Here is a 14,747-nt window from a genome sequence, read left to right on the forward strand (position 1 = left end):
CACTCATTTGTGAAAATTACAAGGACGCGGTTATTACTGAAATGTAATTTGGTTGCTAGATAATAAGAATGTGGCATAAAGGAAGGCAGTAAAAAGCTAGGAATCTGGTGAAATAAATCAAACCAGGATTCATGTAATCTTCACCACGTCCCGCCTGCGTGTAAAAGCAGTTAAGGGAGAGCGTTTAACCCGCGTGACACTAGCAAGCGGCGTGCTTTTATTTTTTTGAAAAGGAAAACTGAATCTCCGCGAGTGAAAACGTCCAGAAACGCTCTGGATTCAAACGCCGGCCCAAATCTCTCGATAAGCCCTTTTTTCATTTAGCCCGTTCCGTTCGCTCAGACAGCGGCGGTTTCACGTGAAACGCGGACAAATCAGCTTCCCTCCCCGTCCACAAGCCCGGGTTATCGCACGCCTTTTACTGAGTGCTTTGAGCCGCCATACGAGGTGTTTGCTTTTGAAAATTGGGGTCACTTGGAGTGGCGTTTTGGCAGAAGTGATGTGAGAGTTTGCTGCTATTTTTTAAGCACTCATCCTTTTGGAGTTCGTCTGCGGCCCGGAGGGCAGCTGAGCGGGAGACCAGCATCACGCAGTTCAATCCAAATATTGAAAGGGCAAATCTCCTAGTTGGAGTTTTGGTGTCGGCACACAAAGCCCGGAAGTTTCAGAGCAAAAGGACAAGTCTGACAGAAAGCCCTGTCTGCCCGTACCTGCAGGGGGGGGGTTCCAGTTATACAATGCTGGTTGGGGCATTTCCTGCGTTAAGTGGCAGAGCAAATGGCTAATCACTTAGTGTCAGGGCTTCAGGCCTTACAGTTATGGGCTCGATCTGGATAAGTGGCCTGCAATGTTTCCCCAAGGACTCTGTCGGACTGATGGGTCCATGCTTTTATTCCCCCACCCTTTTTCCTGCCCCCTCCTCAACCCCTTATAGTCTGCATTATTTCAGCACAGGAGAAGAAGCCCCTCATTTCCTTGGAATGACTCCGGGGCAATTTCAGACCTTCAGCCCATGAACCCAATGCTGTTTGGCAGCTGTCAGCATTCTGGTTCTTATTGCTGCTTGGCTGCAGCACCGGGTGGGGCTAGCATGTGGGCGCTTGTCAGCCGGGACCCCCATTGAGATGCTGTGGTGATTGCAGGAAGGTATCTTCGATTGCACCATCACGTCTGATGAAGAGCCTCTCCATTTCCCACACAGTGTGACGGGGGTTTGATGTGCCATCACTCACCTCAACTTTTGGGCAGAAGCGTTCCTTGAGGATAATCATGATGGCGAGCTGGCTGACACTTGTTTTTGTTACAAGAACGTCTTCCATGAAATTCCCATGCCCTTGCGTCTGGATTTTCTTGTTTCACTTCATCCTTTCTGTTATTCAGCCCTAGTGCAAAACATTTTGGGAGCCTTCGGGTCCGGTGGACTCTGTATAATGCATTCACACCAAAAGCCTCTCACAGCCTGACGCTGGTCCAAAAGGGGTTTATAAACTTTACGCTCGAGCATTTCTGGGAGGAGCTACTGTCTGTAGTTTCTAGCTTCATCGCTACATGGAATTACTGACTGTACGGTAATTTTGTTTGGTTGTTGATGAGAAAATGCCTCCAGTGGTCATTTAATGAACTGCAAGTTTTGTTTTCTCAAATTTGCAAACACAATGTGGAAAAAAGGGCGGCAGTCAGCTTTGAATGTGAAGGCAGCTGTAGATTTCATTTTAGCTGCTGCCATGAGTGTCAAATATGACTATTGGACTTGTTAATTTACACATTCCACTAACATGTTTTCCTGTAACGACTGCTCTCTGATCTTGCAGCTGCTGCAGCCAAAAGCCTGAGTGGGGTTTCTGTAACCCTGGTGCTATCCTAGGCACTTTAACATTGGGAGTTGGGTCATCTAGACCCACTAGACAGTGCTCTGAACCTTTTTTCTTCAATGATTTGTGATCTTCACTGGTGTCCATGCATTACATGAAATCTTTCCACCTTTATCCACCTTTGTCATGGTAGGGAGAACACGTCAATGTAAGAGGGGGGGGGGGGGGGGGGTCATCTTAGATAGCACAAGGGATAAACCAACATTTAAAACACTGCATGGAAGATCCTTTAGGTTCTTTGGGGGCTTTTTTAAACAAAGTTTGACAAACTTAGAGGTTATGACTTTTTGATGCACTTTTGGTGGATCTTATGTAAAAACCCTTTGATGGACTTTAACAATCCTAAAGCGAATAAAATAAAGCCAAAGAGTGAAAGAAAAATGATCAGGCACAATGATAAAAATGGACTGAAAAAGAGCTTCATAGACAAACATCTGTGACAATTGAAATTCAAAACGGAAAAACAAAATCCAAATAACAAATCATGACCAAAGTTGCACAAAATAATCACAAAAAGTTCTGTTCTCCTCAAATCCAATCTCTACCAAATGAACTGGATTGTTTTGGGATGTTTCTTCTGGAAGAATATTCATATCCCATGATGTCAGGGGCATGGTAAATAAGGCACCATGGGTTGTTGTCTAAGTCAGTGTTTTTCAACCTTTTTTGATCCACGGCACACTTTAGCCTTGACAAAAATCCTGCGGCACACCAGCATCCAAAAATGTAAAAAAAAAAAGAAGCGCATAGTCTGTATTGATATACAGTCCCTCCACGATCTCACATGCATTTTTGTTATAATTGTGGCAGAAAAAGCTGGAAGCTGCAGCTGTTTTTTCTAAAAGATGTAATAAAAGTTAAGTTAGAAGATTTAAAAACTGGTTGATGTGTGTTTGTTATGGTTTCAAGACGTTTAACTGGGAAGACTTGTGCGCTGAGACGCTGTCACTTAACCCAATGCATCGTGGGAGATGTAGTGCAAACAGCCGCCGGACGCCAGACAGACTCTCTTCTCTGAGCTTCATTGTTTTGTTCACTTGTTCCACGGTCTGATACCAGATTCTGTGGAAAGCTACACCGCTAAAGACGAGCTTTAGCTGGTATTTTAGTTGGAACTGAGAGACTTTATGAGCAGAATCAGAACAAGGAAGTGAAGACTTTAACCACTTCTGATTGGTCAGACTAATGACTCAGTGTTTTATCAGGCCCTGTTTGGATGAACACAAAGCTGGTATCCTGGAGATGGTAAATATTTGTAGCCCAGTTAATGAGGGCAATTTCTCACGGCACACTAGATGATCAGAAAAACACTGGTGTGTTTTCAACCAGTTAAACGTGGAAAAACACTGAGTTAAGTGATCATCAATATAGAGCTGGGCGATGAAACGATTATTAAATGTATCGCAATAGAACCTTTTCTTTATAGAAAAATGAGTCTCTTGTGATAGACTTTTATTTTGAAGGGTCAAAAATTAACACTTGCCAGAGTTTTTGTCACCACATGCTGAGTTAGTGTTTGTTCTTCTCTTGGCAACACAGCTTCAAGCAACCAAATCCAATCAAAAGTCCATGGAAAAGTGTGTGAAGGAACATTTTTTGCTTCCACGTTCAAAATTCTGACGTTTAATTGTAGCTACACAAGTTTTTATGACTGCTCTATGTAGAAAATGTACACATTGATTGATTGATTGATTGATTGATTGATTGATTGATTGATTGATTGATAGTTGAAAGTTAAGCCAAGTTGAACAATGACCAGTGCACAATTTAAATTCATTAAAGTGTCAACCGTTGAAAAGTGATCATGGAGGAGAAATGAATAATTGCAGTTTGTGTCTGGCTAGAATTCTATGACACCAGGTCTCTCAATTTTCGGACCGGAGCTGTGAAAGAAAACGCCTGGAGACAAATTCACCATATTTACACCGCTTTGACATTTCTCACCAAGCCGTTTAGCACGTTGTTCAGTCTGTCACGTGCACGGTTTGTCAGGAGCTTCAAACAAAAAAGCTGCAGACACAAAGTTTAAGGTGTATTCAGACTGGACACACTCAGTCTGGAACCAGGTACTGCTCTCTGACCCATCTCAGAGGTGGTCTCGGTTCGTTTTCAACAGGACTGAGCTTCGGTTCACTACGAGATTGCTGTCTGAGTACAATCTGTTCTGGGAGTGGAACAACTGGACCAAAGCACCATAGCCGGTGGTCACGTGACATAAACAGCTAAGGAATGAAGAGCCAATGAGCCGCGGACATTTTCCAGCTATCAAACAGAAGAAAGTGTCCAACAGTTAGAACGTTTATTTGAAAACAGCCGAAAAGGCTTCTTAGCGGTCTGCACAGACCAAACCCAAGCTTCAGGACTTGGTCCACACCAAAGGATCTTTTCAGTCTCAATACATCCTTATTGATGGAATCATAATTTGTTACATTTTTGACTCCTAAATGATTTCTCCCAGCATGCATTTCCCAAAATGACAGATGCAATGAGCAGAAGTCTTTGTTATCCAGTGTTTTGGTTTTAGAATGTCAACGCATTGTCCAAAAACTCTGGCCATAAGAGTTTTTTCTTGTTAATTGCACCTGTGGGACATGGGGTGATGACACGTACAAATCATGCTGTCCTCTGAAACCTTTGTGCTGCATTGTCATCAAAATACTCCTGAAATAACACACTTTGGCATTTAAAGCAGAAATCCACTTCCCTCAACTGTTGCTAACAAGCTCATGCATATTGAGCATGTTCTGCTGCCCTAACATGCTGAGAACAAAGTATCCAAAAACTGCCCTCAAATAAGCTGTTGTAGTTTTAAATTGTACTACTCAGTCATTAGTAAATTACATTAAACACTTGAGTAATAGTAGTTGTTAATGATGGGAAAAAAAATTGAGTACTGACTAACAGTTTGAACATTAGAACTCTTGGAATAAAGCAAACAAACCAGAAAGATTAATGGAAGATTAGCAAAACTTCCATTAAGAACCCAGACTCATTTTTCCAGAAAAATGTAATAATGTAACAAACCCCAAAAACCAACCGGACCACTAAACAAAATTCTGATATTCTTTTTTCAGACTGTATCACCATGGGTTCTTATATATTTTATCATATATATATTTATGATCATATATATGATCATTTATGACCAGCATACAGTATAGAGTAAACCAAAAGCTTGGACACACCTTCTCATTCAAAGAGTTTTCTTTATTTTCATGACTATAAAAATTGTAGATTCACACTCAAGGCATCAAAACTATGAATCAACACATGTGGAATTATATACAGAACGAAAAAGTGTGAAACAACTGAAAATATGTCATATTGTAGGTTCTTCATAGTAGCCACCTTTTGCTTTGATTACTGCTTTGCAAACTCTTTGCATTCTCTGGATGAGCTTCTAGAGGTAGTTACCTGAAAGGTCTTCCAACAGTCTTGACGGAGTTCCCAGAATGCTTAGCACTTGTTGGCCCTTTTGCCTTCACTCTGCGGTCCAGCTCACCCCAAACCATCTCTATTGGGTTCAGGTCCGGTGACTGTGGAGGCCAGGTCATCTGGCGCAGCCCCCCCCCACTCTCCTTCTTGGTCAAACAGCCCTTCCACAGCCTTGAGGTGTGTTTGGGGTCATTGTTCTGTTGAAAAATAAATGATGGTCCACCTAAACCCAAACCGGATGGAATAGCATGCCGCTGCAAGATGCTGTGGTAGCCATGCTGGTTCAGTATGCCTTCAATTTGGAATAAATCCCCAACAGTGTCATCAGCAAAGCCCCCCCACACCATCACACCTCCTCCTCCATGCTTCACGGTGGGAACCAGGCATGTAGAGTCCATCCGTTCACCTTTTCTGCGTCGCACAAAGACACGGTGGTTGGAACCAAACATCTCCAATCTGGACTCATCAGACCAAAGCCCAGATTTCCTCTGGTCTGATGTCCATTCCTGGTGTTCTTTAGCCCAAACAAGTCTCTTCTGCTTGTTGCCTTTCTTTAGCAGTGGTTTCCTAGCAGATATTCTAGCATGAAGGCCTGATCCACACAGTCTCCTTTGAACAGTTGTTGTAGAGATGTGTCTGCTGCTAGAACTCTGTGTGTCATTGACCTGCTCTCTAATCTGAGCTGCTGTTAAGCTGCCATTTCTGAGGCTGCTGACTCAGATGAACTTATTCTCCACAGCAGAGGTGACTCTTGGTCTTCCTTTCCTGGGGCGGTCCGCTTGTCAGCCAGTGTCTTTGTAGCGCTTGATGGTTTTTGTGACTGCACTTGGGGACAATTTTTAAAGTTTTCCCAATTTTTCAGACTGACTGACCTTCATTTCTCAAAGTAATGATGGCGACTCGTTTTTCTGGACTTAGCTGCTTTTTTCTTGCCATAATCCAAATTCTAACAGTCTAGTCAGTAGAACTATCAGCTGTGTGTCCACCTGACTTCTGCACAACACAACTGATGGTCCCAACCCCATTTATAAGGCAAGAAATCCCACTTATTACACCTGACAGGGCTCACCTGTGAAGTGAAAAACATTTCAGGTGACTACCTCTAGAAGCTCATCAAGAGAATGCCAAGAGTTTGCAAAGCAGTCATCAAAGCAAAAGGTGGCTACTATGAAGAACCTACAATATGACATATTCTCAGTTGTTCCACTATTATTTGTTCTGTATATAATTTCACATGTGTTAATTCATAGTTTTGATGCCTTCAGTGTGAATCTACAGTTTTCATAGTCATGAAAATAAAGAAAACTCTTTGAATGAGAAGGTGAAAAGCAATCCAAACCGAAAAAGTAACAAGAAGTTCTAAAAACTGGTTGAATATGTATTTCTTCTGTAAGTGAACATGGTAAAAGCGGGTTAATGGCCTTCAAAGTGTTTCATTATCAGAAATTAATGTTCGACGAGACGTGTGTTAGTTTCTGATAATGCACACTTCCTCTGCCTTTAACTCAGCCACCAAGGGTGTAATGGAAACTGTCTTTCTAACAATGACGGATAGAATAAAATGGTGAAAGATTTCATTCTCTCTTCTTGCTTTTACTGAGAGGCTTGTATTTCTCAGTTTTGCTGATCAAGTCTGGATTTTCCTCGTTGCAGCTTTACCTTTTTCTCCATAATGAACATTGCATTTAAAATGTGGGCAAAGGAGTTCTTTTCCCCCAAATGGGATAGAGAATAGAAAAAAAATGAGATTTTCCATGCAGGTATTTTTCAATGCTTTTTTGTTTACCCAGAAACTACCCGTTTTAATTATAACTGGAAATTCTGATTCACTTTGTTGTTTGGCTTTGCGAACAGCCTCAGCTGGTGTGGCTGAGACAGATCCAGAGAGGAGCTGTCCTTTAAACCCTGATGGGAATATCAGGAGAAAAAAACACAGGAGTAGCATGTGGCGGAAATGAATGAAAGTGTGGCAGACACTCCAGTTGGATGAGCTGGAAAAGTTCCACGTTGTGCTTTCATTTATGTCAAGCCGTAACGTTCTCTTGTTTTATATGGAAGGAACGTAAATTACATGGTAGGAGTGGAACGATTGATCAACTAAGACAATGAACTGAATTATATTCCAACAATCCAATCAGAGGCAAGTTATCAATCGAATCCACCTATATCATTATAAAATTGTTTAAAAATGAAAAAAATGATTGTATCATTATTAGAAAATACCATTTGGATCAAGTCATCATCACACTCCAGCTGTCAGGGATCGCTCTAAATGAACTGAAATCACCTTTGAATCATATTGTCAGCCAGAAATTATGACATGAATCGAATTGTTGGTGAAATGAGTAGCAACGCCCTAAATGGAGAGACAGTTGAACACATTGCTAAGAAAGTCATTTTTGTTTCCACAGTGAACAAACACAAGCCTTGGATTGAGACATCGTACCATGGAGTGATCACTGAGAACACGGACGTCGTGCTGCTGGACCCTCCACTCGTGGCCCTGGATAAAGACGCCCCCGTCCCATATGCAGGTATGGAGCATGGAGGATGAAGGTGTCACTGTGAAAGAGGCGGTCGATAAAAATGCAGGTGCAACTCCACTCCGTAGCTGCAGGACGCTACCTCCAAAGCTGTCATGTTCACAGCTTAATTAAAAAAGCTTCTCTATTTTTGCTGTTTTTTGGGAACCCTGCTCCACACCAGAACCATTTAAGCCAGTAATCTCACAGAAACATGCATCACATAGAAGACTCCTAGTTTCTATTTAGCTTGAGTGAAAAATATCCCAAATAAGCCTCATGGTGGCTGAGAACAGTGCAGAAAAACGGGATTAGACTCTTTTCCACTTTGTGGCCATTCCAGCTCATCTAAAGGGTGCCAGCTCTTGTGGGGGGTGTTAGCTGGAGGCTGTGGAGGAGCGAGGAGCCCAGCCATACCTTCAGCAGCCAGGCTGCTAATGTGGCCAAGACGCTCACACGGGGGTGCTGTGCCGGGCAGCAGCCCACTCACAAAGACCCTCAAGCTGAGATGGATGCATGGACGGATGAGAAGGAGGGGAAGTGTGTGTCCAAACGTGCATTTGTCATGCACACTCACAAAGGCTTTTCCCCCCCCCCCGGTCTTTGCCACTGTGTGCGCGCATGCATGAGCTGTGGCATGGCCGCAGGGCCCTGCTGTAATGGCCACCCTACAGGGAGAAGGAGCTAAAGTGATGAGGCAGGAGGGAGGGAAGCTGGCTGGCCAGCAGAGGCCCTTTGGCTCTGGGTAGACTGATAGCCCCGTACCGAGAAAGTACTCAAACACACGTGCGTTCCCTTTCACACATTTGACAGGGGGACAATAAGGATTCTCCAGCAGGTAAAAAAGTGAGAGAGCACTGATAGATCTACTAATAAGCTGGAACAGCCACATTACCAGCCGGACTAATCCCACTTCTCCTGACTTTTTTCATCATCTATAATCCACTTTTGGATTGATTTTCCTGTCATAACTGTTTTTTCTTTTCATCGTACCTATACAATCTGCACACAAACGCTGACACACAACACAGCAGCTTCTCCTTTACCACTTATGCTACATTCACATTGTTCTCTGAAACGCACGTTTGAGCGGACGCTTTACATGAAAAGTCTATGTAAACGTGCACATATGCACATTTTGGGCTTCTGCGTTAAAAACAAAAAAACACGTTCACACATTGCTATGCAAGTTTTTCATTTCCATTTTCAGGCTCAAAACATACAAAATGTGCTGCCATGAGACGCATGTTGAAAGTTAAACCAGTTGAATTTTGACCAACAGGGACTTGGATTTGGTAGTGATTTATGGGTAGTGTCCTTTTGAAAACACAAAAGTACTAACCGATTCAAGAAATTTGCCCCGCTTTGACATTTTATACCAAGCTTATTCCAACTAAGAGTACAGTACATGCGATCGTATCGGGTAGCAGCAATCCAAATTAAACATCTTTTGTTAAATGCTGGTTCATGAACACGTTAAACACGCTCCTAAATGTGCATCACATGCCTGGTGTATACTTTACTGTGGATGGTGGGATCCACATCTTTTCAGTTTGTGTAAATCGCTGGTGCAAAGTGAGACACGTGAGCACAGGTAGCAGTTGAGTCTAATTAATCAGGTCATCCAGGTTTTAATTACAGCCACAGACACTAATGTGCAGCTGACGAGAGTCTGTGGTGCAAAGTACCATGTGCATTGATAAGTGCAAACCAAAACACCTGCTACAGATGCTGAATAGTTCCTAACAGGGCAATAGAATGAAGAGAAATTGCACCAATCTAAAATCATCTGCACATGTAGATTTGAAAGCTTTCTCTCCTCCTCTTCTTTTCTTATTTTTCCATCCCAGTGAACCTGTTCAGTAATCCTCTGGGGCTGCAGAGCGGGGTGCGGCAGTCACCACAGTTACTGGTCTGGAACAACAGGAAGGTGGCAGAGCTGTGTGTGAAAGCTGGCTCCGACTAGCATCAGACAGCAGCGGGGAGCTGCTGCAGCTCGCAGACTTCAGATTTACTTGGGCAGAAAGACAGAGGCTGATAGGCAGCGGTGTGCAACGCTATATGAAATGCTTGGTAAAAGCACAGCTATTTCTCACAAAGTGGATTTGCTTTGTTTGTGATGAAAATGTGGGCGACGCAAACATCTGAATGCTTCAGTAATTAAGACAGTTCCTTCAGACATTCTGAATTTTTTTGTCTTGCAGGTTATCACTGACTTGAGGTCTTTAATTCATGATATGGTAAAACTGTCTCAGAAACGAGAAACTAGTTCTGCAAATGTATGCTTTGTGTGTTAAAAAACTGATGTACGCGGTGAAAATGACACCGGCCCTCTTAAGGCTGGTTAGTACCATTGACTGTGTATGAGAACTGGACCGAGTGAGTGTGACGTCACCTACACAAAGGGTTCACTTCCGGCTTCAGTCAAATGACATCAATTCAATCGTCACCATGTTGGAACCAAAAATCGTCAGTAAGTGGTGGATAATCCCAGTAGGTCTGAGTCATCGTTTCTATGGCAACCACTCTCGCCAGTCAGGAGCGAGTTTGTTGGAAGTCCACACCGCGACCACTTAAAAGCGGCTCAGGAGAAATGTTTCAAGCGTTTGACGTGAGACCACATACTTTTATACATATACAGTCCATGGTTTTTACTGTGATGGACAGTCGTCTGTGTACTTCTTGACATGCCCCTGTTTTTCTACATTTTGACAAAATAAAAATAAGAGTTTGAAATTTGTGAACATCTGTCCCTCTTATCATTGGCTGGTTGAGCTAAACACTTGCGTTTTAAGTTCCCTTTTTTTTGGCAAAAAAATGAATAAATAGAGAAGCTGCGGTCATGCAAAAGCATGGGTACAGCAAATAGCAAACATATGCTATATGCATGAATTACTGCATAATGTGATGCGGCATGAAGGTGTTCGGTCTGTGGCAATGTGTGGGTGTAATGAAAGCCCAGGTTGCTTTGACTGCCGCCTTCAGACTTCTGCATTGCTGGCTCTGGTGTCTCTTATCTTCCTCATGTCAACAGCCTATAGAATTCATTTCAGGTTCAGGTCAGGTGAGTGTGCTGGCCAGTTAAGCACAGTAACACCATGGTCACTCAAGCAGTTTTTAGTGCTTTTGTCAGCATGGGCAGGTCCCAAGTCCTGGTCCCGAGGCCATTATGAGGAATTTCTCTGTAGATGGCTGCATTGATGTGGACATCCACATGCGTTTAACTGACATTATCCTTATAAATACTTCACAATACCACAATGGTACGCTCCATTGCCATGACGTCCGTTAAGGGAGCTGCATGAGCCTCAAAGGAACTGCAAGATACATCTGCGCTCCCCTTAAGATGCGGCCCTTCCTGTCTTCCACCCTCCGCACAACCCAAAAACTTGCATAACTCGTACTGTCAACCCATGTATGGGTACATGTGACTAGGGCAGTTGGGGGGGTGCGATGCGATGCCAGGGAGGGCGCGCAGTTGTAGTGGTTTTAGGCAAAGGTAATACGGGCAATTGCTCGGGGCGCAAAAGGGGGGCTGCGGTGACAGCGGCTCAGTGCTTGGAAAAAATCTGGTCCACTATTTGTTTCCTATTATCTGTTCTATCACAGAGTTTGTTACAGCCTGAACTGCCGTCCCTGCAGCTGCTCCTGTCTGCTGTCACACGCGTGTGTGAGTAGGAGAGGGGAGGGGTTGTGGGCTCAGGCTGCCAGGTGGAACAGCACACGGACAGCTGCCTCTATTGCCCAACACCAGGATCATGGCGTGCCTTTAGATGACTCAGCTCATGCTAATAATGTCATTCTTTATGAACTATTGTAGACATTTTGATGACGTGTCTTTATGTTCCATCAGTGTATTCTTTGTCTGCCTGGTGTTTAGTTGGTGTCAGTATTTGACATAAAGACAGCAGGTAATGCAGGAAAACAGCTGCACTTTATGAGATCAGAAATAAACAATCTATCATTTAGAAAAAAATCAGAACAATATTTTTATCTATTTCTTCAGACTCTTCCACTTTCGGCTTCTCCCATCAGGGGTTGCCACAGCGAATGAGTCGCATGGTAAATTTGGCAATGTTTTACGCCGGATGCCCTTCCTGACGCAACCTTCTCAAACCGGGCTTGGAACCGGCAGAGGTAGAGAAGGGAACAGGGAGCAGCCCGGAGTCGAACCCGGGTTTCACGGTCGGAAGGCGCCGCAAACCAGCACGAGCTAAACTGGCTCTCCAGTTATCTATTTCTTCAGACTAAAAACATTAAATCTATTGTTGCTGCTGTGTTAATGTTCCAGATCAATTTACATTTAATATTATTTATTCACTGAATTATTTTTCTCAGCATCAAATGGCTCAGTTGGTCAAAATGCTTCTGGTTTAAATAATGACTGACAGATTTTTTTATTTCAGGCACTTTATTCTTTTTTTCTGTTTTAGACTAGAACAGGGTTTCTGTGTGGCTAAATAAAGTTAATATTTGTTGAAAGTGGATTTATATTGATTTGTTCTTTTGTTGTTAAAAGATACAATTTTAGGTATACTTACTTAACGTTTTATAGATACTAACCTAATATATAATTTGTTGTGGCGCAAAAAGATAAAACAAATCATGTACAGATCAAACTGTAGAACTGCTTTAATTTATCCTAAAGAAGCTGTTTCTTTGAAATGAAATGTGAATAATTAGATGGAGTGACCCTGCTAAAAGCTGATAAAAGTTAAGACACATCAAATATCAGGATATTATGGAGGCTTTTCAGTCGACTTCTACAAAGTCATTGTTCTGGGCAGGCTTGTTCCTGCAAGGTCTGCAGGGTTAATAGGCAAAAGCTGTGCTAATCGCCCCTGTTTGACACAGCTCAGCTCTTTGCTAGACACCGCGCCATTGCTATTGCCAGCATACACGGCGCTGACAGCCATTCATTTTCTTGTAGCGTAACTTACTATTCATGTGTCAATCCTTCAGCTTGACTGGTCCCCCGAGCCCCACCGCTTCTGCTTGGACTGCAAGCAAATGTCTCACCGGTGACCCACAAAAACACACGCCGCTCTATCAACAATACTGGCAGATCAGATGGATCTAACCCCAACATGTCACACACGCCTCAGCCCAACGCCTGCATTCCTTTTCTGAGTGGCACACGCTCAAATGTACTTTCTTTTTACGGCAGATGGTAAATAAAGACGGCACTTGCATACATTTGTGCCTCTGATCCACAGTTATTATAAAAGGAGATTCAGAAATCATTTTTTATTAAAGGTAAAACCAAACATTTTTTTTCTTAATCACTCTTAACTAAAAATAAAGTCTCCCTAGGCAGGAACACAAATCTATTGTGTGGGTGTCAGAGGACTCAACAGCCTCATGAGGCTCTAAACGCATCAGATCATTAAAACATGATATATTGTCTCTTAAATTTGAGTAAATAGTTATGAGTAAACATGTGGGACGCTAAATGCGCTGTGATTAATTATCCTAAAGTGTCTGCTTGAGAAACAGGTCTCAAGCTAATTATCAAAAGTCTATCATCAACATTGTAGCAATGAATTTGGAACAGTGTGTAGTTAGAGAAGCACACAGCAAATGTAGTGGGTTTTTTTTCTTAAAAGGTCAATATTTTTTACAGCACAGCTGCCATAAATGTGCAGGAATAGAAAAAAAGGAAGTCAATGAAGGAACAGCACAGAAAAGCTTTGAGTCCTTTAACTGCGCTGATGTCAAAAGTGTCACATTGGACAATTTCAGTCCTAATGTGAAAAGATCCCCCCTAATGCACAGTTATTCTCACAGCTTCTCAGCACAGTTACCTGCTTAAGCTTCCACATTGATTCTGCCCTTGCCTGCAGATCCCCACTTGACCTTCATGTCTTCCTCTTCCAAGCTCCAAGGATCTGCTGCTGGGGAGACCGTGGAGCTCAGCGCAATGACCTTGTTGACAGACAGAACAAATCCCTGTTTTTTTCTTCCATTAAGATTGGTTGTTCAAATTACTTTGAGGACCAACAGGTTGTTTAGATCACTGAGCTCCAGACGTATTAAACTGCCAAACTCATTCTGATTTTAGTCCTTTTTATACAATCCACAGCAAAACAAAGCAGAAAATGTGGAATTAAATGAATCAGTTATAAAATGAGAAGTTCCTCTGGTGTTCGGGAAGCAGAGACGCTCGTCGGTCCTGGGTTCTGTCGTTCAACCTGTTGTCAGGGGTTTTAGGAAATAAAGGGAGGGGGCTGGTCCAAGAGACAGAATTAGGGCGTTTGAGGAGCATCGATCCACTAATACATAAAGAATAGAGAAAAAAAACAACTTTTGAGGAGTGATTTCTTCTGATCTTTGTTGTTAACCACAAAATAAAGAAACTTAAAGCAGGTCAAGTCTGGGCGTCTCAGGGCGGGAAAGTGAGAGAGCGACGCTACAGTATTTTCTTCATTATCTATCACCAGAAAACAAATTTTGCATCATTCTTTATCACGAGATACCTGTCATAGTGGATCTCACGAGAAAATGGTCTAAAAACGGCTTCCATAGTTTGGAGCCAGCCTGAGATTCTGTCCCAGTTAACCCTTTAGCACATGAGCTTTAGCTGCTATTTGCATTCTTTCGACTATCATAAAGACATGCATGTGATACGGTGTTTAAAATCACGCTAAACATGCATTCTTGAACTTGAGTGAGCATTTAGCCCATAGTGTTCACATTGGACAATCAAGGACGGGTCTTTTTTTTGCTGCTACAGTCTATTAGGGTTTGTCCGCCACCCACAGTTGGAAGAGGCTAAGTGTGAAAATGTAAAAGCGGTGAAAATCTCCCGAATCTCGCTCGAGGCGTTTTCGTCACAGCTCTGTTCTATTCTAACAGTTTGCTCTTATCCCTACCAAATCAGAGTCCTTGATAGGTCAAAGTTTGACCTGGTTTAACTTTC

The 14,747-nt window shown here is 42.7% G+C and overlaps 1 protein-coding gene across 1 annotated transcript in view; it reads left to right on the plus strand.

Annotated features, from left to right (window-relative positions):
• The window catches only part of clstn2 (calsyntenin 2), a 404,311-nt gene that overhangs the window by 135,221 nt on the left and 254,343 nt on the right, over positions 1 to 14,747 (plus strand). The window contains exon 2 of the mRNA XM_011483059.3: positions 7,718 to 7,840. Coding sequence (XP_011481361.1) covers positions 7,718 to 7,840 — 123 coding nt within the window. The remainder of the gene's footprint in view (positions 1 to 7,717; positions 7,841 to 14,747) is intronic.

This window comes from Oryzias latipes, chromosome 13 (assembly GCF_002234675.1).
Source record: "Oryzias latipes chromosome 13, ASM223467v1".
Taxonomy (NCBI): Eukaryota; Metazoa; Chordata; class Actinopteri; order Beloniformes; family Adrianichthyidae; genus Oryzias; species Oryzias latipes.